This window comes from Daldinia decipiens, assembly GCF_022478715.1.
Source record: "Daldinia decipiens strain CBS 113046 unplaced genomic scaffold F4813scaffold_12, whole genome shotgun sequence".
Classification (NCBI taxonomy): Eukaryota; Fungi; Ascomycota; class Sordariomycetes; order Xylariales; family Hypoxylaceae; genus Daldinia; species Daldinia decipiens.
In genome coordinates this window covers 226,602-252,463 of record NW_026054555.1, presented here as the reverse complement: position 1 = coordinate 252,463, position 25,862 = coordinate 226,602, and the positions used below count along the sequence as shown (strand labels likewise).

Sequence of the window (25,862 nt, the reverse complement as noted above, 5' to 3'; positions counted from 1 at the left end):
TTAACTAGCTAAATCCCCTCAATGATTCTATGAAAAATGAGTGGCGGATTGCCTTACGGTGCATAACTTTTAGTGACATATATCGTAGTTTTTATCATCTAGAAAGGAGTAAATGTTCTTATGAAATTGAAAGGGGTGGATTACGAGTTGAATCTATATCCTTTAAGACCTTCCGTCGATGGTGGCCTTTCTGTCCCTCTCATTTAGCTCATGTCGTAGTTGATGCATTCCCGCGAGATAATCATCTTCCTCTCCAGCGTATTGCACCCATAAGTACTCACATAATTCCACGTATCTCCTAGCTGCGTCCAGCTCGCCGACGCGCATATAGGCTCTAGCAACAGCACTGTAGTGCACAAGAAGTTGGGCCTCTAGGTTCTCCTTGGCTACTAGCGACTCTAGCTCTTCAGTGAGCCTTTCGATTGTGTTGATCGTTAGATTAGACTTTCCCGCAGCGCTGTCGTTTAGCTCATGGTAGATATCCTGTAGTCGCGCTCGGTTTTCATCCGAAGCCGCCCTATGCTTTTGAGAAGAGGCGCATAGCGAGCATGTACAGGTGAAGCCCCAGTTTTTCAGGTCTTCTTTGCGCTCTTCGTAGGATAACCCAAGAGGTACGTCTAGCATGGAAGAGCGTTAGGGAGGAGATGGTGGAAAGGGGTTAGGGTTAAGGGGTCTTACAACTTTGTGTTATCTCTTCTCCGGGTTCGATGTCGCGCATTGCAATGACTTCGACTGCTAAAGCACGTACTGAGTATCGCCAGAAAACGCTATTCACAAGTTAGCTTTCTAGTTCAAGTGCATTCAGTATATGAAGGTGTAGATGCATACTTGGGTCTGCAGTCATGATTGATCCGCTGTTTCTGTTAGTGCTGGAGTACACCAGGTCGCCATTTACGAGGTGCAACTCACGGAGCCAATAGGAAGTAATCCTAGATGTGGTATCTCAATTCCGAGCTCAACGCCAAAGATATTCGTTCTGAGAATGTCTTCAACCGTTTCACCGCCAGTGCTGCGTGCCAATGACAATATTTCGCCTTGCTGCTCCTCTGGTAGCTGGCGTAAAGCTCGATCTAGAACATCCTCGCGGAGCTCAGGGCCTACTACATCGAATAGACCCACGTGTGCAAGCATGAAGGGATAGTCTACCAATACTAGTTCCCATTTCCCAATCTGGCGCTGCGCAACTAAACCTTTCCCCTTTCCGGGTATGTCCTTAATCACGTACGCCGGACTGCTTCCTTCCGCCGCGAGGGAACTTGAAGGGTGGTCCCTGAGCTTCGGGGGCACGACCGAGTCATCTAAGGCGTCGACCATGCTCGCTGCAAGTACGGGCGTGGTTATAACGCTCAGACCTCGGTCCCCGCGAAACGGCTCGAATGTGTAGAGACAGAACTGTGGCCCGGGCGCATCTCCCGGTAAGGGTTCTATGCAGTAGGGCCGACGCTTCCAAGGCTCCCAGGTCCCCGTATCTATTGCGGATTCTTCATCTATGGGGGGAGGACATGTAAGTGATTCTTGTCTACGGCCTAGTACTGAGCCGTGGAAGTCCAAGGAGCACGTCTTCGGATCCAATGGCTTCGAAAACGCTGGTAGCGGATTAAGCCCGGCTAGGCAGGCCAAGACCGCCAACCACGGGGGGCGTAAGACCGGGAAATAGAAAGGGGCCATGAGAAATATTAGTATGTATATTGATGCAGTGGTGAGTCTATCGCAACACGACCCACATCAACAATCGACAGCGCAGTGGATAGGTAGGGTGAGAATGAAACCGAAAATGCCAACACGGACTTGAGCATTAGGACCATGTCTGAGCTAGGCTATAAATGCCTATAGCTCGTAGTTATGAGGTCGGATATGTAAATGTGTCCAAATCATTTGATAGTGCGTGTGTGCCAGGCATCATAGGTCTGCCACGGTTCCGGCTAAATAGACCTACGCGGAGAGAACAACATAGCCGAGACGCTGGCATTTTCGAACATCAAGTGCTTTAGATGAACGCTGTTCATGGGTTGTTTTAGTATTTCACGTTGATTATTTGAGAATATTGTTGACTGTATAATAATACCTTTGATACTGCAAGCGTTCGACGCATATCATTGGTTCACGTCTTGAGTCAGGGGTTAGGGGTGTATATATATATCTTAAGGATAAGTCCCTAATATATTGCTTTCCCCCCCAGCGCAAGTTAATATGACGCACACAGGCTGTCGCTGCGTTCATTTTAATCCTCAAAGCTCTAACTCGATCTTCCTTCCCCATCTAGCCAACTCTCTCGCAGGTCTAGTTGCAAGATGTCTGTCTCTAACATCTACTCCGGAAGCCAGGATACGCGATTGGCCAGCCGTGGTAAAAAGAATATTGAACGCTGTCTCTTTTGCTTGTTGGTGTTCAAGCAATACGTTTAAAAATTGCTGGCACCATTGGCCGCCATCCCCTAACTCGAGCTCGTTCAGTCCGTCGATGACGCAGTATTTCAATACAGTCATATGACTTAGTAGCACTTCTAGGGCTTTTAAGCTCGTATCCCAAGATTGTTTTTCTCCGTTCAACATTCTAAAGGTGTCTTCACCGGTGTTGAGAATAGCTTCATCTTGGTGAAACTGGAGCAGTTGGGAGACTAAGCTGTAGACTAAACCCATTAACCCTACCTGTTCAACACTCATTCCCGCGCGTAACTCATCCCGCCGCGGCCGTTGGCAAAAATGCGAGATTAATGGTGCCTTTGCTTGCCACGCTGCAGCTACGACAGCTAGAGCTGACGCATGCGCACTCGTCATGGCCCCTGGCTCGTAAGGGCTCGATATCCATAACATGCGTGTTGTCCTGCGCTCGGCCATCCAGTCGCGCAGCTTCAGTAAAACTTCATCTTCGGCGACCCAGAACTTGCCTGTACTGAACTTAGACGGCCCTTCGTCACCGACAATGAAACGCTCTATAGCGGGGCTGTAAGTGCGGGCTTGACCGCGTGTTATTATATTCCCAACCATTTCTGGGGCATGGAGTATCAGTTCGCTTCCAAGTGGGTTATGTCTATCGGTCTCGATTTGCTGTGGTCGTTTAAGGAACCGACTTCCGTTCCAACTTGCCTCCATCAAATTTATCATACGATGGCCGGCCGTGGTATCTGTAACTTCGCAATGCATTCGCTGGTAGTGTAGCTCAGCACTCAACCGTTCAATATTACCAGAAAGAATTGCGACCATGGCATGCTGGCTAATCTGTGCCTCACGATACAACTCTTCAATTTCTTTATCAAGTTCTTTCTCGGTGCTTTCGAAGCCTGCCTTCAAATTCTCATTAAAAGAGGGAAACACTCTCGTTAGCTTCGAACTTAGATACCACTGTATGGTCTTGTGATGGAATCGGAACACGATAGCGTAGATATCTGCGAGCTTCCGTCTTATTGACTGAGTTTTGAATATCAAGATGTTTTTCGAAGCTCTAGCAACAATCTCCGAAATACGATGAACGGAGTTGGATAGTGTTTCAGCAATTTCGCTATGGTTCTTAGCCGCCTATATTCCTGTGTCAGTTCCAAGTATATTATAATATGAGTACCTAGATATGTACTCTATTATATACCGTTAGCTTAATATACCTTTACAAAACAAAAAATGCTCGAGCACAAAATTGAGGTATATTCGTTTTGCGACGGAAATATTGAAAAGACAGCCTTATGGTCGTCGAGAGTCTTACACAATAGCTTAAAAGTTCGATATATCTATCCAGGCAAAGCATTAGAAACAATGCGTGAGTTACGAAATTCGACGTCCACCTTACTCGTCCATTGTTTTGCTTCCAGGCCTCTTCTAGATTATCAATTATCGCTTCAAGCTCCTGTGGATCGCTTTGTACCAAATCTAAGAGCATGTTGTTTGCCTTTGACTTCGCCGGCTTGTGAGAGAACCCTATACGCTGCAGCATTGAAGGCTTCTCATTCTCGATGAACTTGTTAACCATTTCAAGTAGTGCGTTCTTTGCGATTTCCGAGACAATGAAGTCTCTTGACCTGGAGCGCCGTGTGAGTAAGCAATTGAATATGGCTACGACGAGTTATACTATTACTGATTGTTATGGCTCTCCGGGCTTTCGTAGAGAGATCTGAGTCGTAATCTCTCATTATCTAACTCCTCTTCATCGATTTCGGCTTGCGCTGCCTTGGTTGATCGCTCTAGATCGTTTGAACCTGTAAGCTCATCTGTGAACCGTCGGATGATGTGCTGTCCTTCAAGTGCATCCGCCTCAGGATCGTGAAGCAACGATCGCGAACTCGCCATTTCAATACCAATAAACCAATAACCATTCGATTCAAATCGGAAAACTTAGGTAGTCCATGCAACTGCTGAAAGGATGTCTGATTTTCAGGATGCTTTTAGGACTTGATTTCAAAAACCGTAGCTTTACCTACCTACACATCATGTGTTGCATAATGCTGCACCATTCAACTATCCAGCTGTATACCGTATACCTACGATGAGCGGGGTGTGGAAATACATTATACCCCTGTTAAGCTGATTAATTTAAATCACGTAACTTAGCTACGTCCCTTCGAGAATCCTTGAGAATACCACTCTATCGTGAGCATACTATTGGTTTGACTCACCTATAACTTGGCCCCCAATCCTAATGGAACTACCTGATTATGCTAAGGAAGACACTAACATCCTTCTTGCATTGTAATTCGAAGGATGATGAGGCTGAGATGCGTCAGATTCGGTCTACCCCTCTATCACATTAGAACAAATATATTAATACTAAATAACAAGTTTACTGGAGTCCCTAATTAACCTGATGTCTACCAGTATCAATCCCCCACAATGGATATAATTTCTGATTCAATTTCGCATAACTTATTTCATAGTCATCAGAACAATATTTCATCTGGAAGAGATACTCTCCACCAGCTAGAAGAGCTTAAAGAAGTAGAATTAGGTATCTCTTACGCAAGAATCCATATGTTTCATTCCTTGGTTTATCTAACTATTCTGGGATTGATATTATAGAGGCCGGAGAATCAAATACTTCACCTGTAACAAAAACCACTCTCCCCGTCATGACCGAGAACGCGTCCGACAAGTCCAGCGAGAATCACATCCCATCTCTAGAGAATAGAGATGCCCCTCAAGATTTGGTTAAGGAAGAATCGCCAGCTAAGCCGGCAACTCTTGAAAATTTCATAACATTGGCACACGATATCCGGACGGAATTCATGCTGCCATGGGCTTTGTGCAAGACCTGGAAGGTATATTATAACATGATGTTGGGATTCACGAGTGCAGCTACTTATTTCTGTTAGGGAATTGAAGAGCTTCTCAAACGATCATATAGAAATAATGAAGGCGCATTGAAGGAAATCGAAGAAGGCAGGTATAAACTCTATACAGATGGAAGAATTCTCTTCCCCGATTACTGGGAGCATCTAGTTAAGCCGGGGTGGATAATCGACATCCAGCTTGATTCCAAACCTTGGGTCCGCGAAGGATCGGTTTCAGACCCTTCCGAAGTTTCTGACACAGATCAGGATAAAACCGAAGAGGACGGCGATTTCGAGGGCAGATATGAGGTGAAAGCTACATATACGATCAATTACTATCAGAAGCAGCGATATGGTGATGACGAATTTCTATACAGAGTGTCTAAAGACGATCCCGTACCTCTGAAGACATCACGAAGTAGAGGCGAGGTACTGCCTGTCCTGGAGGAGAAAACAACTGTGTTGTTGGGAGAGCGTGGTCGTCATGACGCATCTCGGTCCCGGTCCCGGTCCCGGCGTAAGGTCAAAGATGCACCAAAATTAGGCGACCGAGACCGCGTTCAGAAGAAACACCTTCACATTCACTCTCGGCTTTTGATCAATGCCTTACGTGCGGTCATGAAATATTCATCTGAAGCACCGTCCGGAGATGAAGCGGATGACTTAGAAGAAGGGGTATTCTCATATCCTTATAAGGATCTATTCCACCACCGCGAAGAACTTCGAGAGTATAAAACCCAAATCGGCGGGATTAGAGAAAATCATACCGAGTCCTATAACGCGGAGTGTGACAGGCATATTGACTTTTTGCTCCAGTACCTCGAGAACGAGCCTACTATTCGGGTTAAGGGTTTGGAAGCTAGATGGGCTAAAAAAGTGCCCACAACGACATTTACAGGACTTTGGCTTTTGTTAAAGCCTGGATCTGACGTTTATGTAGTTGAAAATGGACAGCTTAATGCGTATGTAGTGGACGCGGTCTTAGATGGTGTTGAACATGTTTTCCAAGGCCTGTGGGCGATCAAAGTCAAGAGCTACTCTATTCGGCTATGGAATCTGGTGTATGACGGAAAAGTCATTAAAAGGAGGTCTAAACTTGTTGACGTACCGGTTTTTGACAATGAGCGGAACATAACGTCATTGCCATTATTTCCAACAAGGTTCCACGATAATTTAGACGGAGGTGCGCGGCGAAAGGAGCTCATTGAACGAGGGAAGATGTTTTTCCGATGTGCTAAAGGGCCTGCGTTCTTGGAGTATACTGGTTCTGGATTAAGACCGGGTTGGAAGAGAGTGAGTTAATATTCCTACACTAATAGTATAGGTACCCTCGACGGAGAGACGACTAACCTATGTATACATATCTTTAGTATAATCGAGCCAGAGTGGTCGTTGAACACGAGTCTCATCCATGGAACAGTTGGGCTCGAGAGGATATAGATGTAATGGAAGGTTGGGTACTGGATGTGGACGAGTACGAGACCGATATTAAAGAACGAGCAAAAACCCCGCATTGTGAATGCCATTATTGCAGCGAACTGGATGTTGGGAAAGAAAGATACATATCTGGGACATTCAGCGACTATGATAGCATTGATCCAAAGACTCGTGAGAGCCTTTCGGATCACCAGTATCTCTTATGCATGTCTCATATGTTCGGATTTATTCTCAAAGACCGCACATACGGTACGTGAGCCCAGCAGCGGATGATATGGGGAGTGGCCATTTCTTAACTTGGAACTTAGATCTTATTGATGTCAGCGGCCTTGCCCCTCCAAGAATTGCGAAAGACTCCATTGATCAGTTGGTCATGAGGCCTGAAAGCAACAGGAATACAATCAAGGCGATCGCTCAGACCTATACGGACAGTAAGAGTCAAGCTGAGCTGTTCAGCGCAGATTTCATCCATGGAAAGGGTGAAGGCCAAATCTTTCTCTTGCACGGACCTCCAGGTACTGGCAAGACGCTCACAGCTGGTAAGGACCACGTTTACACTGGGGACTAATCTAAGATACTGACCTTACTCTAGAATCTGTTGCCGAATACACAAAGAGACCATTGCTTAGCATTACCGCAGCCGATCTGGGCCACGAACCAGTCGAACTAGAGAGAAATCTCCTCAAGTTCTTTAGAGATGCTAACAGTTGGGACGCCATCGTGCTTTTGGATGAAGCCGACGTGTATTTGGTAACTATATAGAACCAGATTAACCCGCAAGCTAGTAGTTCTAACTTCATACTCAGGAACGACGTTCAAGCAACGATCTTAAGAGAAATAGTATTGTGTCAAGTAAGTTCACATTCTATATCCGCACATTTATAGACCGAGAAGTTGACTGACTTCGTATCAAGTCTTTCTACGCGCGCTTGAATACTTCCAGGGCATCCTGTTTCTAACTACTAATCGTGTGGGTGACTTTGACGAGGCGTTCTTGTCTCGTATCCACGTGGCGATCGGCTACGAGCCCCTTGATGATGCAGCGCGGGAGCAGATCTGGAGTAACCTCTTCCGCAAACTCAAGGAAGATCACAAGCACGGCGGGCCGGATATCCACTATGAATATGATGCCAAAGAATATGTTCGGAAGAGCGAAGAAATCAAGAAGCTTGAATGGAACGGTCGCGAAATTCGTAATGGTAAGCTGACCTTTCCGTCTCGTGTCTACCCCCAGCTAAATTCCATACCTACAGCTTTTCAATCTGCCGTTGCGCTTGCGCTCTACGATTCTAAGAAGGCTAGGGAAAGGGGCGTCTCTATTGAGGATTCTATTCCGGAAGTCAGGGAGGCGCATCTGAAAGAAATTGCCCACATGTCTACGGCGTTTAAGAATTACATCACGTCTACTCATCAAGGCGTTAAGGATTCAGACATAGCATATAGACTTGGAATCCGAGATGATAACTTCGGTAAGTCTCAGAAGACAGCATGAATGGGTATCAAGAGGTGCGATATACGCCACGGTCTCAAAGTTAGTAACTAGCTACTTAACATTAAGTACATTAGATAGTCGGCTATTTAGAGGATATGCAACGCATTTTGAAGTAGTGGTGAAAATCATCGTGCTCATCTGTTTACTAACGGGGGCCCTAGCTTTCGTAGATCCAGACCCTAGACTGTGACAACTTGACAACTTAGAGGTTCGTTTCGTGGCGTTTTGGAGGGGTTGTTCCTTCAAGAGCCGTCTTTGCCCCGTCCATCTTCTTTGACACGGCACCTAATACGGCCTTAACCATGTCGTCGGATCCGAAGCTGGCAGGCCAGCCACGCCATGCCACGGTGTCGACGATGTCGCGCGTGCGCGCCTGCTTCCACATCTCGTCGTCTGCGTGTTCGAACTTCTTACGCGCTTCCTCGTTATCACCTAGCTGGAACAGCATGACGCCTAACTGATGTGCGGCTGCGTTCATGCTATCCAACTCTTTGGCTATCTCGAGCAAAGGAGCCGCAAAGTCGTCGTCTGATATGCCGGCGGTAATCACGATGACATTAAGAGGGGCTCGCTGGGGATCCAGCTTCAGCTGCTCAATGTACCAGGCTAGGATCTTCTTCAAACGGGAACCCAGCTTGCATCCGCCGCCGGGCTTAACAGCCTGGAATATATTTTGCGTGCTATCACGCTTCCCGGTGTCGCTGTGGACTTTACCAATATGGTTATATCCCGACTTGCGCACAGACATGCCGGGGAAGTAAAGCATGGGCCTGTGATTGACAAAGTAGAGGTCGACACCGTTTTCATCATACTGCAGACAAACCGGAGCGACGGCTTGGATAAGAGCGGACACGTCGCTCCACTGGCGCTTCATGTTTGAAGAGTCGTCGATAACAAACAGGGTCTCAAAATATTGTAGAAAAGAGAGCAGTTCGGTATGCTCGGTGCCAGGTGCCTGAGGGACACCGGCGGTATCGTCGTCGTTAGTGTAAGTGGCCATGTTGACGATTTGATGGTTGATGTTTAGTCCGACGATGATGGAAAGCGTTTAGAATACCTAGGAAAATGGGCGTGAGGACTTAGGAATTTATACCATTCCACTTTGTTCGTATTGTTTATTGTTTATATGAGCTGTGCGTTAGGCTCTGTTATCGTTGGCAAGTCACAACCCTGAAATTACACGTAATGAGGGTCCAAGTCTGTCAATCCCCCGCATGATTAGGGGGGATTGTTTTTCTTCAGGGATAGGTACCTACCTAGGTACCTAAGGTATTTATTGTGGATCATCCAGCTGTACTTTGCTGCTTTGAGATCGACATTTTGTGTTACTTAAACGTGTGTCTCATCTCGTAATTCGTACATTCTGTATAAAACGATACCGCTTTTTGGTGTTTATTCAGTGACACGCTGGTATTCAGTTAATGATTTCCAACGTATTGTGCATACAACTTTCGCTGTAAATGAATATGTTACCTATCTATTTCAATAACTAGACTAATATCATCTTTCAATTTACATCAATGTTATTGTAATCCGTACAATTGATCCATATTAAAGAGCCATTGGAACTACCACCTTTGTTAATTATATCTACAATGAGACTGCAATCAAAGAGTCTACCACAGCTATTGAATGCCATTATTGACAAGTACTATACTCTACTTCTCGATTACAATCATTTAACTATGGACAACCAAAACCCCAGAACAATCCTTTTGAGGACGAAAATAGCTGTTAGGCATTGTCAAAGCCATTGTTTGTACGAACTCAAAAATCAATTGGTAGATGTCAGAACCTATCTCTCAGTATAAAGTCTACCCAAGGGAACCGTGATGGAGATGGCACCTAGAAAGCAGATCAGAACACCTCAGCTCACAATCTATCTAATTCAGCCGGACTCGATATTAGTCAAGTGAATATTCACAGGATCTACCTCAGCTACTAAACTATCAATTCAACAATATGCCTGCAGCACCAATGACCTCGGCCGCAAGGCTTATCTCTAACCCCAACTTCAAGAGTGGCTGGGGAGCAGTTCTCACTCCCAAGACTAATGAAGTAATCCGCAGTGTAAAGAAGGAAGCCGACGGAATGTATCGATTACAAACCGCAAGAGATCGACCTATCTCCCCGACTTCCATATACACCTCATTGTTCTGGGAGGCGCGTAATTTTAGAAAGACATCCATAGTCTTTACGCCCGCGGTTGATGACGAACTCCAACTTTTCTCAGAGGAAGGTAAAGGGTTTGATAAGGCTCGAAAGGAAATTCGCAAAAAGGCATCTGACAACATCGACGATGCTAGCTTTCATCCGCTATTTAAATCTATGCGTGATTGTCGATTCACGCTATGGCCTATCCACCTACCGGTACAGGACGTCTGGGTGACTGTCATCTTGCAGATTGGGGAAATCTCCACGAACTTCCAAGAATCTTCTACTCGTTTTGACCGAGAAGTGGTTGCATGTGCTATTGTCGACCCTTTACCAAATGACCGTGATGATCGAAGACACTTTATTAAGGAAAGATTGGCAGAAATCCTAGAAGATGGCTGCATCTATTTACCTGACAGCGCTATGATTGAAAGCTTTACGACAGAAGACGTCTACGAGGCATGGGAAACGGGACATGTGGCTTACGCTATATGCCGAGAATTCATTCGTCGACTGAAGGTTCTCAATTACCAAGAGGACTGTGGTCGTGCTGTGAACACCGACCTCCTCTGGACTGCATTTGAGGAGCACTTTGACATAGACTCCTACCGAGAATCAATGATGGCTTCCTGTGCGCACCGTACCATTCGAAACTCTGGATATCTTGTACGAATGGCACTCGAGGTTCCTAGCGAGAAGTCGAACTACAATCCCGACAGTTTAAATGCTTTCTTCGAAGACCAACCTGATGAGTGGTTTACAAAGCCCAAGGCAAAGCCAACCAGCAAGGCACGGGCCAAACCTTCCCAGAAAGGTGAGAGTATCACGGCGCTAGCCACAGCTCCTGCATCAGAGCATGGGTCAGAAGTGTCGCAACCAAATGACCCAGAATCAGATGGGAATGGCTCGGACCAAGATACGGATGCAGATCCAGTACCCGAAAGTGATGTATACACCTCTACGGAACCTGTATTGGATGGTCATGACAAGCCTTTGGAAAGCCCAGTCCTTGAAAGCATCGAGGCCGAAGAGCCTCATGCCTATGCAGCAGTCGTAACCGACAGCGATCAAGGTCTCCAAGAACAGGGAAACACTTGCCAAGACCTTAGTATTCCAGAACTCTCAAGAGAAGCAACTCCGGTTCCAGTTGTTGAAATGCAAGCCACCCCTGAAGAAGCAGAACCTGGCTGCTCAACCCCGGCATCAACCCCTGCTTCAAGCCCGGCAAAACGTAAACTGGATGAACTAGATGACGCTGAGCAGCCACCCACCAAGAGGGTGAAAATCGAGGATGCTGAATAGATAGATGTAGGGACGAGTTTTTGTTTTTGGTGCTCTACCTCGGAGTAATGTTTTAATGCTAAGATAGACTGCCTAGGTACCTAGAGAGATAGATATCTGGCACCTACATGTTATGCTGTTTACATGCTGAATTTATAAGTACCTGATGTTTACGCGGAAGCTAGATATGTAAAATATTTATCTAATATCATTATAAAGAAAATTTTAATTCAAACTTTTCATATCATCTTTCTAATGTGACTTTTATACACGGTGATATAAAATAAGAGGTACCTGCATTATTCGTAAGACCGACTACAAAGAGTGAGCAGAGTCAATTAGATACAGCATTCGCTCGAGCATATGGGTCAGAATTCATAGTCCCTTAACCTAGTGGTCCATAATAATGTAGTATCAATCATGTTACATGATGCCGAGATACTGACAATAGTAGGATGTTGAAATTGTAAGACTTTGGGAGTCTATACTTCATCATTTACATGCCGCGACAGGGCCGCCAGGTGCAGCGTATGTCGTCGGGTCGAAGCCGTTATACACATCTGGGATGTAAATGTTCTTGTCCTGGGCATTATAAGCCCCGGGTAAAGAAATTGTAGGCGAGCATTGTCCCCCGCTTCCTGTGATCTTCAACTGCATACAGCCGATGTAAAACTGAGCACCACCAACCGTCTGCGAGGCGTGGAGAGCCAGCATTTCTGAGCGAAGCTAGAAGAGTATCAGCAATTTGAGAGTTGGCCAAATCAGTCATATAGAGAAACATACGAGATAATCACCACTCTTCAAGCCCGTGGGTAACTTGAACGTGTAGTTCCCGCCGTTGTTCTGTACCACTTCATTTGCCCAATGTCCATCTACGTAGTCGCGCTCGTCAATCTTGAACCAGCCTGCCCCAACTCCAGAGGCTTTAGCGGCATCGCCCACCGGTCCGTACAAGAAATGAGTGATGGGGCCGGGATGGCCTGAAGGATCCCAGCCAACTGTTACAGTGTCTCCTCCCCGAGCTGGAACAGTCGTTACCCCTGAGGGAACCTTGTCGCCTCCGACATTACATACAATATCGTTGCTTTTCACATCAGTCTGTTAGAAGGCAGGTCAAATACGTTAATATTTATTCTACAGAGTTTGGAAAGAGTTATGACTTACAACTGGGTTATTACTAGGAGGGCGGCGGATTCCAATCTCGTAGCCAGGAGAAACCCCGTTGACCCAAAATTGATGAAGATTTTGATGAGCGGAGACGGCCGCAGCCAACGATACAATAAGAATTGACTTGTGCATGATTATACGACTAATATCCTAGGTACGATCAAGGCAAACTGCGAATGCAAGCGAGACAAATAAATATGCTATGAAGCACGATATACTTCTGTCTTTTATATAGTGACAGATATGAGAATTCATAAGGGCTGGTCGGTTTATGCTGGCGCGTATAAGAATACCTAGACATACGATCTTCTTTTTAGGCTCAATCTGCAGGGCGGGAAGAAACGCTGCGCCGAGACCACGGCCCCCGTTTGAAGTTGCATCATAACCATACCTTGGTATAGCTCTCACACTAGCTAGCTTGGATTGGTGGAACATTGCGATGTCTATACTTATTTCGACTTCGGCATTCGTAAGCCCGTGATTTGAGTGTATAGTGGGCAACAAACAAAGCTATGTAGCCTATAGACGTAGCGGACTTTAGTTTTAGGGTCATGGAGATGAGTATTTGTTACATAAAAAGCTATCCACCTAACAAGCACGAAGGCTGGATATACATGAGAGGCTATTCTATTTATTTGTACCTTAGTTCGAACCCTTCACGGATAAGTCAGCATCCAGAAGGTAGTTCTTCGGGTATTAGTATTGATTCTGTGACTCTGTTAGCAATAAAATCCTGAACGACGCTATCATATGTAGGGCTACTTGTGGTACGTTAGAGTCCTTTTGGATATTCTCAAGTCGGAATTCCTGATCAAAAGAATGCAGGAACCGCGCTTCTAGCAGCTGCTGGTTCTCGCCAGAGTGTAATTGATGGATAGGCATTTGTCGGATCCAACCCCCAAGATGATCAGCTGAAGTATTGGGGAAGCCTGGCTTTTCTTCGGAAACCTCTTGCGAGTACCAAGCCTGTATACCAGCCTCGCTCACTCCAGTGGCTCTGACGTAGAATGTGTTACCAAAAACAGCGAACGCGAATGGCTCTTTACACTTTCCAACTTCGTTGCTACCGGCCATATCAGTGGATTGCAGTAGCGAAAGTATCGTCTGGCACAGGCAGCTTACCGGACATGAACCAAGAATGATTACGTATTTCTGAAGAATGGTAGTGTATGGCCCAATATAGCAAGCTGTCAGGGGTCGGTTCCGGATATCTTTCAATAAACTGACCTGGAATCCAGTACGGTAGCTCTCGGGGCTCCTATTGACGCTTGATTTGCAACGGGTAGAACTTGTAGTATACAGACAAACCAAGCAAGAAATAAACATGTAATACCATAGAAGATAGTGGCATGATTTTGAAGGGGGTCATTTAGCAGGTCTTGAGCCCACCAGCTTAGATTTCGAACCGTCAATGCCGTCCATTCATTTGGTGTGTTCTGTGAAGTTTTTGAGCGGTTAAGTACATGGTGAAGGCTGATGAAGATGATGAAGATACCTTAGGTAGGCAACAGGTAGCAAACTAGAACTGTTGTAAAAGGTTGTGAAAACGGCTGTGCAATTGATGCTATCGCTAAGAATGGCACCTAGGTGCCGGATGCAAGTGCAGGCTATGTTCACTGGTGTACGATAACGATGAAACGATACGTAGAAATAAATGCCTGCTTCTTTTATACGTAGGTCTGGTAGGTCTGGTAGGCCTGTAACTATATACTTGTAAATACACATCTGCATGTTGGTAATATTAAATACCGTTTCGTTCATTTGATGAATCTTGTAATCCCTTGCGTATAAATGTAATAAGCCGCGAATTAAAGATATTATATACGTATTTTCTGTATTTTTACAGTTTCATCTGAAATAAATAAACGCTTTAATCTCTCTTCTCCTATTATTCGCTATTATAGACACCCCCACCCAAGCCTTTCATTTGAGAGTACCTAACGGGTTGTTTGCTACATATTGGATGTCTTGCATGATTTATGATTACCTATTAATAGGACTGGTTAGGAAAAGACCATACCAGTCTTGGCCCCGTATACCTCATTCCTTTAACTCTTCAACTCAGCAGCTAAGTCTTAGTTTTCTCTTAACATTACAACAACTCATAGGCGAAGTAGCGCCCAGCAATATGCTTTTCTATATTCTGCTCGGTTTCCTACTAGTTGTGTTTATTCTCATGGCCTGGAGACTAGGCTTCGGAATCTACCCGAAGCCTTACCTAGGCATTCCTTACAATGAGGAGTCAGCCAATCGTATCACTGGCGATATTCCCAGTCTCGTACCTGTCATCCAAGCAATAAACGAGTTTTCTAGTTCTATCTTCGCTATCACTACTCAGAAGTTGGGCAAGCCAATTGCGCAGATGTTATTCCCTGCAATTCGGAAACCCCTAATCATTCTCGAATATCCAAGAGAGATTGAGGATATCGTACTTCGTCGCAATAAGGAATTCGACAAGGCGCCCATGGCTATTGACGCCTTTGCCCCTATGTTCCCACATGCTTCGCTTAGTCAATTCACAACCCCGAAACTCAAAGCTCAAAAGCGTTTGTGGGCTGATGTGATGAGCGCCGAGTTCCTTCGCAAGGCTGCCGCGCCCAACATCCATAAAGCCACGCTCGAGTTGCTGGATCTATGGCGTCTGAAGGCGACTGTGTACAAAGACCGGCCCTTCAGCGTCCATGAAGACTTTCAAAATGCAGCACTGGATGCTATTTGGGTTGCTATGATCGGCGAGGAGCCGGACGTAACCAGACACGAGATCAAAAAGCTTCAGAGCCAGGTCGCTGGTAATAGCGACTATAAAAATGAACCTCTTCCTCGGGGAACTTTTCTTAAGGAGGAGGTAGCCTATATCGGCCAAACTATTGCGCGAAATTCGAACACTCCGTCTCCAAAATGGGCAGAAGCTGGAAACGTATACCCCCCGCTACCGCAAGTTCAGAAAAACGGTAACTACTGAAATCGGGCTAGCAATGGAGAAAGCAGTCAGTCAATTCCAGCGCCTTGAGATGGGCAACTTGGAAGCCGAGGAGTTTGATACTTGCATGATGGATCTAGTTCTGCGGCGGCAGGTCCTCGAAGCTAAGAAGGCCGAGCAACCTTTGACTAACCCTAGGGAAGATCAAAGCATGTTGGATGAGATGTTTGTCATGCTGGTTGGGGTTCGTTATCTTCCCATGCTAGATTACAAGCTTAGAACTAATGGTTGCATTTTAGGGTCACGACTCCACTGCTAATGCCCTTACCTGGTTCGTGAGGTTCATGGAGGCGTACCCTGCTACCCAAGCAGAATTGCGCACAGCTCTCAAGGCGGCCTTCCCTAGTGGTAACCCATCCGTCGAAGAGATCCTCGGAACAGACATCCCATACCTCGATGCGGCTTGTGAGGAGTCGTTCCGTCTCGCTGGTGTCGCCAAGGGCAATCTTCGCCAAGCTACTGTAGACACAGAGATTTTAGGATGCAAGATACCGAAAGGTGCCGAGGTATTCATGAATTATCACGTTAATCATACACCTGCTCCTGTAGACGAGTCCAAGCGCACTGCTGGCAGCAAGGCCGCGGCCGCCAAATTTGGAGATGGATTCCAAAGTAATGCGGGCCGCGACCTTGGTGCTTTTGAGCCGAGACGATGGTTGGTTAAGGAGACGACAGGCCAGGAAGTGTTCAACGCTCATGCCTTGCCATCCCTTTCATTTGGTGGGGGCTATAGAGGCTGTTCTGGTAAGTTCTTAAGGCCTATCCTTACATTTCATCTATAAGCGCTGACTATGACGTCTTCCTGGATCAGGACGCAAACTCGCATCCATGGAGTTTCGCATCGTTGTTTCGCTGCTCATCTTGAACTTGGAGTTTTTGGAATTGCCAGAAGATTTCAAGACCATGAGCGCTTCTGAGAAGATCTTCCGGCAACCTGATAAGCCATACGCGAGATTACGGAGCCTGTGATCAATTTCTAAGACAGGAAGTGTGATATGATGAGACCAACTGATGTTGTATTAGAAAAGCCTTTCCAAGCTAGGTCTCTAGGTTTGGTACCTAAGATAAGCCTCCTTGGCCACGAGTATGGCCATAATTCATGATTTCAGTTACGAAATCTACCCGATAGAAGCATATATTACATATAATAGGTATGTAAAATATCGGGGAATAGTTTTATTTCTTAACAGAAGACAAAATTAAAACCTCAAGTTGACTAAGGTTAGTTACGCCTCTGAATAACTCCCAGTGTACCTGTACCTAGGTACTTACCTAATGTAATAGGATCTTGCGTCTATATATTAGTTTCAACTGTACATGTGATAGTAAATACTTTCAGGGATTACATTCCTAAAGCCGCCCATCAACCCCGCGTCGTGCAAGACTCTGTGTCACCAACGCTCTTAGCCAACTGCAACCCTATCCAAGTATTAACTATTAAAGCCAACCAACATGCAAAAAACCATATAACAGTGTTTGGCGTTGTGCAACCTAGAATGAATGTGTCATATTCTAAGCCCACACCTTATAAAGCCACAGCTTTAACCACATTAACCGTAGCAAATGCACCAATCATATAATATCAAAAATATATAACGTATATTCTTGAATTACGAAAAATTACTTTATTGCGTACATATTAAATGCACATCTGATTACTAAGCAAAAAGACTCCTCACACCGTGACATATCTCGTAATTGGTTTTACACATCGGTAAATTTTAACTATAAACTTTAACTACTAGTAACACGCCATTTATCCTTCTCCTAACGATCAAATGTTCAGATTTATTCTCGCGTACTTTATGTAGTTTATTTAGTTATGGGCTCTGCTGCTTTTTAATTGATGGAATACACTAAAAAGAATAGTTCCACCAACGCGTGACGACCTTTGGACTCGAACCCCATATTTGTAATGATAGTCACCCGGGATAGGAGGTTATTCGGGCCCTTTCCAATAGACTTGTCGTTGTGGAATGTTCAGATTCATTCATTTGCGGGGTAATAGGAACAGGGGTTTGAATAATGTTACGTACCTAACTTACCTGATGAAGCCATAAACCTTTATTTGTACTAGAAATGATCTACTATATATGGATCCATGGAGAGGGGAACTTTTATAAGACATAACGTCAAGTTTAAGGAAGAAGCATTATTCTTTTTCCTCTATTTTTACAGTGTCTAAAAAATCTTCATTCTTCGGTTATCAAGAATGGCCTGCTCAAAACTTACAGTTTTCACGATAATTATCTCCTATCTTAGCATCTGTAAAGGATGGGCTAAGCAAAGCGCCTATCCTCAAAAGACAGAATGGGATACCAGCAGGCTCCAAAACTTCGACTGGAAACCTCGGTTCTTCATAATGTCAGATATTCTTAATGAACCAGACGATTCAATGTCTCTTATACGCTACCTTCTTTACTCCAATGAGTTCGATACACGAGGAATCTGTGCAACTACTTCATGGTGGTTGAAAAACAAGACTCACCCCGAGGAGATGAACAGAATAATCAATGCTTATGGAGAGGTTGTGGAAAACTTAAACCAACATGTCAACCCAAATTCACCATACGATAGCGCCGAAAAACTACTATCGCTAGTTACTTCAGGACCATCTGTAAGGCCCCTTAGTCTCAATTGGTAGATAAAAATGAGTATATACTAATTCATGTATACTTAGGTATATGGGAGGGCGGCATTACACGAGCCTTTGAGCGAGGGTGCCAAGCGCATTATCCTCGCCTTACAAGAATCCCAAGAGCCCCTTTTTATTGCGGGATGGGGCGGAACAAATACACTCGCTCAGGCGTTACTTCATATCAACAACACCATGTCTTCTTCAGACGCCGCCGAGTTAAGGTCGCGAATCAGACTATATACGATTTCCGACCAAGACGATACGGGTCCTTGGATCCGAGCTCATTTTCCAGACATATTTTATGTCGTATCTATTCATGCGTGGAATGCTTATCCACTGGCAACCTGGAGTGGGATGACACTCACTGGATGTCCTTGCGTAAACTCATCACTTGCACAAAACCCTTGGTTAGACGCCAATATCCGTTATGGGCCCCTGGGTTCTCTATACCCGCAAATTATATTCGGCATGGAAGGTGATACTCCCAGTTTCCTGTGGCTAATACAGAACGGCCTTGGTTACCGTGATCGCATCGACTGGGGTAGTTGGGGTGGAAGATATAGTCGGTCGCTAGCTCTAGTTGATTGGGCGGGTGGGATTGATACAAACCATTTTGTCGATTCCTTAGAAAATGCGACTGGCCTTGACGGACAAGATTATTCAACGCCACAAGCATCTGTCTGGCGCTGGAGGACGGCTTACCAAGATGATTTTGCGGCTCGAATGCAATGGACTATGACTTCGAACTTTTCAAAAGTTGGGCATCCGCCCGTCTTAAACATCAATGGCCAACAGGGTCCAGATCCACTGATCATCCAAGTAAAAAGTAATGAAACGTATACGTTCGATGCAGGACTGACGCTGGACCCGGACTACCCTACGGATAATAGCCGTTTGGAGTTCCAGTGGGTTTTGTATCGGGAGGCTACAATATTCGAAGCAAATATGTCACTTAAGGCTCTCCAACCTCCAGTAGGATCAAACGGAATACTGGATATTAACGATGCTGGTTTTACTAATGCGACACTCGGCATCAAGGTCCAAGTTACTGTACCACAGCCTATGCTGAATACTTATACCGGAACATATCCTGGCTTCCACATCCTACTCCAGGTCACCAACAGGGCAGGCCAATATCCAATTAGACGATACATGAGAGTGATATGTGAATACGATATTTGAACATATATGTTACGGCTTCAAGAAACACGCCAAAAGACCACCTGACACGATCATTGAATCACGATAATAACGGCCCCAACTGGATGATTTAACGATCAAGATGAATCAGTGAATCATTGATTTGGAGACGCCAGAAAAGAGCTTCAACGATTCACTCAAAACATATGGAAGGCAAAACGAATATAAGAAGGATGGATCTCCTTATGTGTCTAGGTAGTCATTCATTCTACAGCCATCAATATAAGCCTAGTATCCAACACATACTACGGGAAAGGACTCCAAGCCTTTCTGACGAACACGTAATAACTACTTATTTACCACCTTCACTCATATTATTACTATTAACCTAAAATCAAGACTTACCCTGAACTATACTTTAACGCACCTAGGTATAGGTTCGTCACATTATATTCATCATGTTATTTATACTTACTAAGATACAAGTATTTAGCTCTTACTCTATCAGTTGCCAGTCAGCAATTATTTCACCCCTGTATCTAAGTCAGGGCATTTCATTCTTATGCATATAAAATAGGTAGTCTTGTTTCCCTATTTCTACGATTGCAACATTTACATTCGTCATATTCCCGCTTCAGAATATCCTAAAGGTGTTGATAATCTTTCTGTCTCTGTCCGTATATGTTTCCATCCTTTGTAGCAGCGTTGATCGGCTCTACAATTCTTTGTTTATACAACGTCCTATGGATGATGAAAACGTAATAATCGCACAATCAAGTATGATGGGCGAAACTTTACTGAGCTTCCTTGGTATCCCTCAATATCAACAATGCTAGATCACGCTGGTTAATTCTGGCCCAACCTTAAGAATTCGACTCGCCACGAGACATACACCAGAAGCTGTTAGTAGCACACCACACCATACGATTAAGCCGACCCAATTCCCCTCACTGCCTAAGATAGCGCCGGCGATAGGATTGCTAACGAGCAGCCCAAACCCCACGAATGATAGTGTCATGCCCAGGCGTGTACCAATTTTGCTCTTATCAGGCGAGAGACTAGCAATACCGGCGGCGGGCAGCCCCATGAAAGCGCCGGTCATAAAGCCGTATAGCACACTAAAAACGAACAAGGCAGCGGAGGTGCGAATAGTAAGGAGGCTGAAGGTTAGCACTACACTTGCACATATCACGGTTATCTGCACATTAATACTCCCAATATGATCTGCATAGTAACCTGGTACGAGGCGACCAGGTAGCGATGCTGCATTGATGATCACAAGCAAGTAGTTGGCCAAACTAGGTGTGATGCTGGTTCTCGCCAATGCCAGAAGTTCGATGTAATTCAAGATAATGTAGAAGCCCATAATTCCAAAGAAAAGACCTAAGTTAAATACTAGATATGGTAGATTTTTAAAAGCTGATCGATCGAGAAGGCTTCGGGCCGCTCGGGTAACATGCAAGACAATGAAGTCTCATAAAATCATGGAAGAGACAAAGTTTATGCTCACATCATCTAGTTTAAATTTTAATAATACATAAGTATCTTTATACTATAGAAAATAGAATGAAGTTTCTTTTTCATATAGTTAATATATTTTTCTAAGGTAATGCGTCGTACGGTGCGCTCCACCTAGCTTGACTTAACGGTTACCTCCCGGCGAGATGAAAAGGGTAAAAATAGGGCGTTGATCCTCCACTATTATCCACTGTCGTGACCGTAATGAGTCAAAGGCCGAAATATACCACCTGAGGATGACTATTATTGCCTGGATTTTCTTTGATGTCGATTCCTTAGGTTACCGATTGATTATTACCAGACCATTCTACTCCACCTCTCCCAGACAACCATGATAAATATTTAAATCGACCATGTTCTTGTCTCCTTACTTCTATCGGGGGTTCGTTACCATGTCTTCCTATGTTACTGCTGCCCATGCGTCTCTAGTAACCACCAAAGTCTATCGTCGATAGCTCCTGTCAGAACACTAAACAACCATCCAGTTCACAACCCGGTATATTCAGTGGACTGTCAAGGTTCTCACGATTCATTACCACGGGAGCAATATACATCGACAATTTACTCTCTTCATACCCCATCCTAAGAAAACTGTCGCCACCAGATTATCGGCATGTCTTATCAACAAGCAACCGGGTCCCAGCCGAGTGTTGGTGATTCCCTTCGACGAAACCGACTTCTATTAGACATCAAGGAACTCATGGAAAAACCTTACCCCAATATCGCTTTTCATACCATCAACGACGACCTTACAGCGGCATGTTTGGTCCTTACGCCTCCTGACTATAAACCCTTGCACCTCACCATGCGTTTTTCGCCCACGTACCCTCTAGACCCACCAGTGGTCGAGATGAACTCGGACGTTAAACATCCTAATGTCTATCAAAGCTTCATATGTGCTACTATTCTACGTCGCGGCGCCGAGCATACACCTGCATATACGCTCAAGGGCATAGCTATTCAACTACTTAGCTTCTTCTCAAGTGACACCATTGAGCAGGAACACGGGGGTACGAAAAAGCAACTATCCGAATTCAAGGCCGTGGATAGGAGGTTGATTGACTTGTTCAGATGCAACTATTGTCATTTTGGTCAAGACCAACCGCAACCACCCCGGCCGGTACGGTACAGATCCCAGGCTTATGACGCCCGCGTGGATAGCAATCCAAGTCACTGGCCAACACTCCAGAATACTGGGAAACAACCTCAGACCGAATCCCCAAATTCTCACGTTGATATACAAACACCTCCACCTAAGGAAGTTATGACGTGCAAAATCAACCGCCTGCCCAACGAATTGATCTTGCTTATTCTGGAGCAGCTAGACTTCGAGCACTTGACAAGCTTTGCTGCGGCTTGGCCCAGGATCAGCGACATCGTCAAGTATTTTGATATTATCAGACAACGTGAACTTCAATGCTTTTGCCTCAAGCAGAATTACCAGTTTGTGAACCTCGGCGTAGGTGTATCAATTGACCGTGGTCAAATAGCTTCGGAATTTGACCTCCTTTCGCAGGAAGTTTATAGGTCTTGGAATGTTCGCGAGTCCGTCAATAATATCCACTTTGACCACTGGCTTCCCTTGCCTATCTCGCCTGGGCATTGGAAGCGGGTTAAGAAGTATGCCAAAGTCTCTCTAGATGCTATGGTGCAAAAGATCAAGAAGAAGGGGCCTTTTTCTGAAGCTCAAGTACTGTTCACATTTATGAATGATGTTGTTGTTCGACTCAATCAAGTAACAGAAGCCACCACTAATCACCACTCTCCCAAGACCAACCTTCGACACGCGTCAGAGAAGGCTATCGATTCGTATTTCCACCTCTTCCACTTATTGGTATGCTTTGCCACTGAGGATTGCACGCTGGTTGAACATGCAAATTCTCTACTACAAAACTTCATAAGTGGAAAGCGGTCCAAAGTGGAGTGTCCTAATTTAGGACATCTCCTCATCGCCTTATTGATATCTGACGTCGAAGTTACCGAAGTGCTTATAAAAGCTATCATCATCGAAGCAATTACAAGAAATGTGGTCTGGCTCTTCGACAAGAAAGGAGCCGACATGCCCGAACTTTCATATCTAGAGCGGGACCCAGTATCAGCTTACCGCTTGGATCAGACTTTCCGGGGCTCTCGAACCTCTTATCGACTTCTAATGTTCTCAGAGCTGTTCAGGCGAACCGCACGTCCTTCCCACAAGACACCCTTGAGCCAGGTTCGCGACGAGCTATTCCACCGCCACGGCGCCCCTCCCCACAATGCAGCCAAAGAACTAGCAGAAACAGTTCGACGTCTACACACTATTAACGATTTCCCAGCTTTTCTCAGAGAAATGGGCATCCATAAAGTGCCAGATGCTCAGACTTTTACCGACGTGTTACGGAAGACTGTTAGGTCTAGCATAGAAAGAGGTTACTCTACAGTGGGCATACCAAGTAATTATGCACTTTTGTTGCGGATCAAGAAGGAGCCGCATGTGTCGATGACTGACGAGGAGGCTAAATGGCTGAAGGTGAATGGGAAAGTGGATGGTACAATAATGTTGCGACGCTTCTTCCCAAACAATATCCATCTGCGAAATCATCGAAACTAAACAAGCAGATGACCCATAGAAACTAAATAACATTCCAGATGCAGCTATTACGAAAGTATCCTACAGGGCTCTAGTGCGGTACCTTGATAGGTATATTTCACGGTTGGCTTCACGAAGGGTGGCACGGGATGGTACTCGATACAGTTTTGTACTTTAGTGACTATACCTAGGTACCTACACTCCCAAGTTACGTGCTAAGGCAACTCCCTAAGCATACACATAGCGAATTAGTTAAACATGCGTGATGCCTTATGCAGCAACGCAATAAATAGAGGATGCTTGTCTATCCCGTATCACAGTGGCAGTACACGTCGAGGTTAATTCTTGCATTATCATTTTTCTTCACTGAAAATTGGCCATTGTTAGCAAGCTTTTTAACTGTGACGCTGGTAGTATAGCATTTTGGTTAACTAGCATGTAACTATCTGCTACATGACTAACTAGTAAATGTATATTCGGTGATGATTGCTTCTTGCGTCGTTGAGTAGATGGTCTAGGTACCCCTATTAAAAAGACTAGGAGATAGATAAATTGGAGGTATATTAGGTGTGTATGATTTATTGATCAACTGAACTCTTCCATGAGCAAGATGTAGGGGCTTATCTATATACGCCTATATTATAGCCAAATGCCTCTCGTACTTTACATGATAGCAGCCCCTTGACCGGTCAGTTTAGCAACGAGTTGAGCCAGCGAGACAGCTAAAAATATCCTTTATTCTTATCCTAGTTAAGGGTTAGCTTAAAATATGCAGGCACTGCGAATTAGAGGAGAACCCTCCACCATTTATTTGGATGCGTTATTCTTCGAGAGATATTCAGCTCGGCCGCCAAGCCCACACGACCAGGAAATAGATAACCCAAACGAGGTGTGATAATGCGAGTTGATCAGGTGGAATAGCAGAATGTAGCTCCAAGTAACTGTCCTAGGGTATGAGATAGTGTCAGGGGGGTGCATGACATGGTAAGTCTTATTATTACTCGAGTCGCAAGATCAGTACTAATTCGGGCTGGCATATAAGCATGACCGTTGGGGCTAACTACTATATAAACTACAAATTCCGTATATTGGTTTCCATATTGTAGTTTACCATCAAGCAACAATAAATCGCTTCAATACCTCTTGATTATATAAAATCAATTTACTAAACCACCAACATCCGTCTACCCGCCAACAATCCCGCAAGTTAACCATGTCCATTCTCACCAGGGCCATCTTCAGCTCGCTCACGCTTTCAAGAGCTCTTGCGACCGACTCAGCTCAGATTGTATGTATCATCCTAAGGTAAAAGCAATGCGTTCGGACTACTCTATCCTGACACTTTATAGAGGGATATCCAAGACTGTCCCGGCGTGCGAGTCGTCGATGCTGGCTACAGTGGCTGTTGTGTTGGTGGTCACATTGACACACCTTACCTGTCCGTCTGTGATAGCTGACCAATCTGCCAGGGGCCGACTACGACTACGCAAACGACAACACCTCTTAGCTGTGCTACATTTGTGAACGATGGCACTAGTTACACAGAGGTAATCGCAAGTATTAGTAGAAATCTGCAGGCGATCATCACAAGCTTTGGCACAACACTTGATAGCCAGGCCATACCAACTGTCACAAGCTCCGGAGAGGTATCGTCAAAAACTTCAGAGGGTGCTGCAGCGGATTCAGTCCCTCGAATGGGATTAGCAGGTGGCGGTATTCTAGCAGCAGCAGCAGCAGCATTAATCTAAGTCGACGGCTAGATATATGTCTTAATTCTTATATTGAATGTTAAGCAAAGGGCAAGAAGGGACTAAATTATTCAAATTAGAACAACAACACATATGCGATCATCACATAACTGAAACCCGGCTGATTGACTAGGAGTGCCGAAGAAGATACCGGAAAGAGTATTTGACAAGGGGCCTGATTGGATGGATGCAATAATTGGCTTTTTCGAAATTCTAGAAACTCCATATGGTTATAATTAACTAGGTTAGCAGGTGCAGCCAGTTCAATTACGGAGCTTGATTTTTATTCATAGATCGTATGACCGGTTTCAACGCCTTTTCTTCTTCTTCTTATTATTATTACTCCTGGTATAACGCCTTGGTGTTTCGGATACATTATATCATCGTCTATGTAGTTAATAGAAGTATAAAAGTCTCAGGAGATAAATTTGGGTACATAGGATGATAACGGGGCAGCGGGGTTGATAAGCCTCCAATGCCACGA

At 44.9% G+C, this 25,862-nt stretch overlaps 12 protein-coding genes across 12 annotated transcripts; 6 read left to right on the top strand and 6 right to left on the bottom strand.

Moving 5' to 3' along the window:
- Position 1: 1 nt before the first annotated feature.
- On the bottom strand, positions 2-1,846 carry F4813DRAFT_40368 (SET domain-containing protein). The gene is made up of 4 exons (XM_049248441.1): positions 910-1,846; positions 829-854; positions 679-767; positions 2-617 (listed from the first exon to the last, which is right to left on the bottom strand). Exons 1-4 carry the CDS (start codon positions 1,666-1,668, stop codon positions 163-165), a joined length of 1,329 nt encoding a protein of 442 aa, XP_049100609.1. The 5' UTR covers positions 1,669-1,846; the 3' UTR covers positions 2-162.
- A 347-nt stretch (positions 1,847-2,193) lies between these two features.
- Positions 2,194-4,497, bottom strand: F4813DRAFT_40293 (uncharacterized protein). The gene is made up of 4 exons (XM_049248438.1): positions 4,066-4,497; positions 3,781-4,009; positions 3,599-3,721; positions 2,194-3,515 (listed from the first exon to the last, which is right to left on the bottom strand). The coding sequence occupies exons 1-4, from the start codon at positions 4,275-4,277 to the stop codon at positions 2,229-2,231; spliced, it is 1,851 nt and encodes a 616-aa protein (XP_049100608.1). The 5' UTR covers positions 4,278-4,497; the 3' UTR covers positions 2,194-2,228.
- A 106-nt stretch (positions 4,498-4,603) lies between these two features.
- Positions 4,604-8,284, top strand: F4813DRAFT_40288 (uncharacterized protein). Its single transcript, XM_049248437.1, has 9 exons — positions 4,604-4,932; positions 5,004-5,242; positions 5,297-6,547; positions 6,625-6,940; positions 7,000-7,230; positions 7,284-7,441; positions 7,498-7,543; positions 7,606-7,890; positions 7,945-8,284. The coding sequence occupies exons 1-9, from the start codon at positions 4,818-4,820 to the stop codon at positions 8,181-8,183; spliced, it is 2,880 nt and encodes a 959-aa protein (XP_049100607.1). The 5' UTR covers positions 4,604-4,817; the 3' UTR covers positions 8,184-8,284.
- On the bottom strand, positions 8,245-9,292 carry F4813DRAFT_40343 (uncharacterized protein). The gene has a single exon (XM_049248439.1). The coding sequence runs from the start codon at positions 9,181-9,183 to the stop codon at positions 8,386-8,388; it is 798 nt and encodes a 265-aa protein (XP_049100606.1). The 5' UTR covers positions 9,184-9,292; the 3' UTR covers positions 8,245-8,385.
- Positions 9,293-9,704: 412 nt separating this feature from the next.
- F4813DRAFT_40272 (uncharacterized protein) lies at positions 9,705-11,800 on the top strand. The gene has a single exon (XM_049248436.1). It carries the CDS (start codon positions 10,146-10,148, stop codon positions 11,637-11,639), a length of 1,494 nt encoding a protein of 497 aa, XP_049100605.1. The 5' UTR covers positions 9,705-10,145; the 3' UTR covers positions 11,640-11,800.
- A 29-nt stretch (positions 11,801-11,829) lies between these two features.
- Positions 11,830-13,014, bottom strand: F4813DRAFT_40268 (glycoside hydrolase family 61 protein). Its single transcript, XM_049248435.1, has 3 exons — positions 12,783-13,014; positions 12,402-12,716; positions 11,830-12,344 (listed from the first exon to the last, which is right to left on the bottom strand). The coding sequence occupies exons 1-3, from the start codon at positions 12,915-12,917 to the stop codon at positions 12,111-12,113; spliced, it is 684 nt and encodes a 227-aa protein (XP_049100604.1). The 5' UTR covers positions 12,918-13,014; the 3' UTR covers positions 11,830-12,110.
- A 400-nt stretch (positions 13,015-13,414) lies between these two features.
- Positions 13,415-14,424, bottom strand: F4813DRAFT_40266 (uncharacterized protein). The gene is made up of 2 exons (XM_049248434.1): positions 14,281-14,424; positions 13,415-14,221 (listed from the first exon to the last, which is right to left on the bottom strand). The coding sequence occupies exon 2, from the start codon at positions 14,109-14,111 to the stop codon at positions 13,482-13,484; it is 630 nt and encodes a 209-aa protein (XP_049100603.1). The 5' UTR covers positions 14,112-14,221; positions 14,281-14,424; the 3' UTR covers positions 13,415-13,481.
- A 489-nt stretch (positions 14,425-14,913) lies between these two features.
- F4813DRAFT_395546 (cytochrome P450) lies at positions 14,914-16,986 on the top strand (the record flags this gene model as incomplete). The annotated part of the gene is made up of 4 exons (XM_049247709.1): positions 14,914-15,630; positions 15,692-15,949; positions 16,005-16,509; positions 16,577-16,986. The coding sequence occupies 4 exons, from the start codon at positions 14,914-14,916 to the stop codon at positions 16,732-16,734; spliced, it is 1,638 nt and encodes a 545-aa protein (XP_049100602.1). The 3' UTR covers positions 16,735-16,986.
- Positions 16,987-18,127: 1,141 nt separating this feature from the next.
- On the top strand, positions 18,128-19,585 carry F4813DRAFT_388402 (DUF1593-domain-containing protein; the record flags this gene model as incomplete). The annotated part of the gene is made up of 2 exons (XM_049246697.1): positions 18,128-18,382; positions 18,446-19,585. 2 exons carry the CDS (start codon positions 18,128-18,130, stop codon positions 19,583-19,585), a joined length of 1,395 nt encoding a protein of 464 aa, XP_049100601.1.
- Positions 19,586-20,359: 774 nt separating this feature from the next.
- F4813DRAFT_355781 (uncharacterized protein) lies at positions 20,360-21,011 on the bottom strand. Its single transcript, XM_049242915.1, has one exon. It carries the CDS (start codon positions 20,907-20,909, stop codon positions 20,376-20,378), a length of 534 nt encoding a protein of 177 aa, XP_049100600.1. The 5' UTR covers positions 20,910-21,011; the 3' UTR covers positions 20,360-20,375.
- A 663-nt stretch (positions 21,012-21,674) lies between these two features.
- F4813DRAFT_395542 (uncharacterized protein) lies at positions 21,675-23,874 on the top strand (the record flags this gene model as incomplete). Its single annotated transcript, XM_049247708.1, has 2 exons — positions 21,675-21,714; positions 21,748-23,874. The coding sequence occupies 2 exons, from the start codon at positions 21,675-21,677 to the stop codon at positions 23,649-23,651; spliced, it is 1,944 nt and encodes a 647-aa protein (XP_049100599.1). The 3' UTR covers positions 23,652-23,874.
- Positions 23,875-24,738: 864 nt separating this feature from the next.
- On the top strand, positions 24,739-25,726 carry F4813DRAFT_40233 (uncharacterized protein). The gene is made up of 3 exons (XM_049248433.1): positions 24,739-24,918; positions 24,980-25,039; positions 25,100-25,726. Exons 1-3 carry the CDS (start codon positions 24,844-24,846, stop codon positions 25,376-25,378), a joined length of 414 nt encoding a protein of 137 aa, XP_049100598.1. The 5' UTR covers positions 24,739-24,843; the 3' UTR covers positions 25,379-25,726.
- Positions 25,727-25,862: the final 136 nt, after the last annotated feature.

Bases quoted from the DNA above. Each gene is read 5' to 3' on its own strand.
- F4813DRAFT_355781 (XM_049242915.1), bottom strand. From the start codon at position 20,909: ATGGGCTTCTACATTATCTTGAATTACATCGAACTTCTGGCATTGGCG.
- F4813DRAFT_40368 (XM_049248441.1), bottom strand. From the start codon at position 1,668: ATGGCCCCTTTCTATTTCCCGGTCTTACGCCCCCCGTGGTTGGCGGTC. The intron at 855-909 runs GTGAGTTGCACC...TAACAGAAACAG, and splicing joins GATTACTTCCTATTGGCTCC to CGGATCAATCATGACTGCAG. The intron at 618-678 runs GTAAGACCCCTT...CTTCCATGCTAG, and splicing joins AGAAGAGATAACACAAAGTT to ACGTACCTCTTGGGTTATCC.
- F4813DRAFT_40293 (XM_049248438.1), bottom strand. From the start codon at position 4,277: ATGGCGAGTTCGCGATCGTTGCTTCACGATCCTGAGGCGGATGCACTT. The intron at 4,010-4,065 runs GTAATAGTATAA...ACGGCGCTCCAG, and splicing joins CCGGAGAGCCATAACAATCA to GTCAAGAGACTTCATTGTCT. The intron at 3,722-3,780 runs GTAAGGTGGACG...TTGCCTGGATAG, and splicing joins GGAAGCAAAACAATGGACGA to ATATATCGAACTTTTAAGCT.
- F4813DRAFT_40288 (XM_049248437.1), top strand. From the start codon at position 4,818: ATGGATATAATTTCTGATTCAATTTCGCATAACTTATTTCATAGTCAT. The intron at 7,544-7,605 runs GTAAGTTCACAT...CTTCGTATCAAG, and splicing joins GAGAAATAGTATTGTGTCAA to TCTTTCTACGCGCGCTTGAA. The intron at 7,891-7,944 runs GTAAGCTGACCT...CCATACCTACAG, and splicing joins CGGTCGCGAAATTCGTAATG to CTTTTCAATCTGCCGTTGCG.
- F4813DRAFT_40343 (XM_049248439.1), bottom strand. From the start codon at position 9,183: ATGGCCACTTACACTAACGACGACGATACCGCCGGTGTCCCTCAGGCA.
- F4813DRAFT_40272 (XM_049248436.1), top strand. From the start codon at position 10,146: ATGCCTGCAGCACCAATGACCTCGGCCGCAAGGCTTATCTCTAACCCC.
- F4813DRAFT_40233 (XM_049248433.1), top strand. From the start codon at position 24,844: ATGTCCATTCTCACCAGGGCCATCTTCAGCTCGCTCACGCTTTCAAGA. The intron at 24,919-24,979 runs GTATGTATCATC...GACACTTTATAG, and splicing joins CGACCGACTCAGCTCAGATT to AGGGATATCCAAGACTGTCC. The intron at 25,040-25,099 runs GTTGGTGGTCAC...CCAATCTGCCAG, and splicing joins CTGGCTACAGTGGCTGTTGT to GGGCCGACTACGACTACGCA.
- F4813DRAFT_40266 (XM_049248434.1), bottom strand. From the start codon at position 14,111: ATGTTTATTTCTTGCTTGGTTTGTCTGTATACTACAAGTTCTACCCGT.
- F4813DRAFT_40268 (XM_049248435.1), bottom strand. From the start codon at position 12,917: ATGCACAAGTCAATTCTTATTGTATCGTTGGCTGCGGCCGTCTCCGCT. The intron at 12,717-12,782 runs GTAAGTCATAAC...GCCTTCTAACAG, and splicing joins CTCCTAGTAATAACCCAGTT to ACTGATGTGAAAAGCAACGA. The intron at 12,345-12,401 runs GTATGTTTCTCT...ATACTCTTCTAG, and splicing joins TGAAGAGTGGTGATTATCTC to CTTCGCTCAGAAATGCTGGC.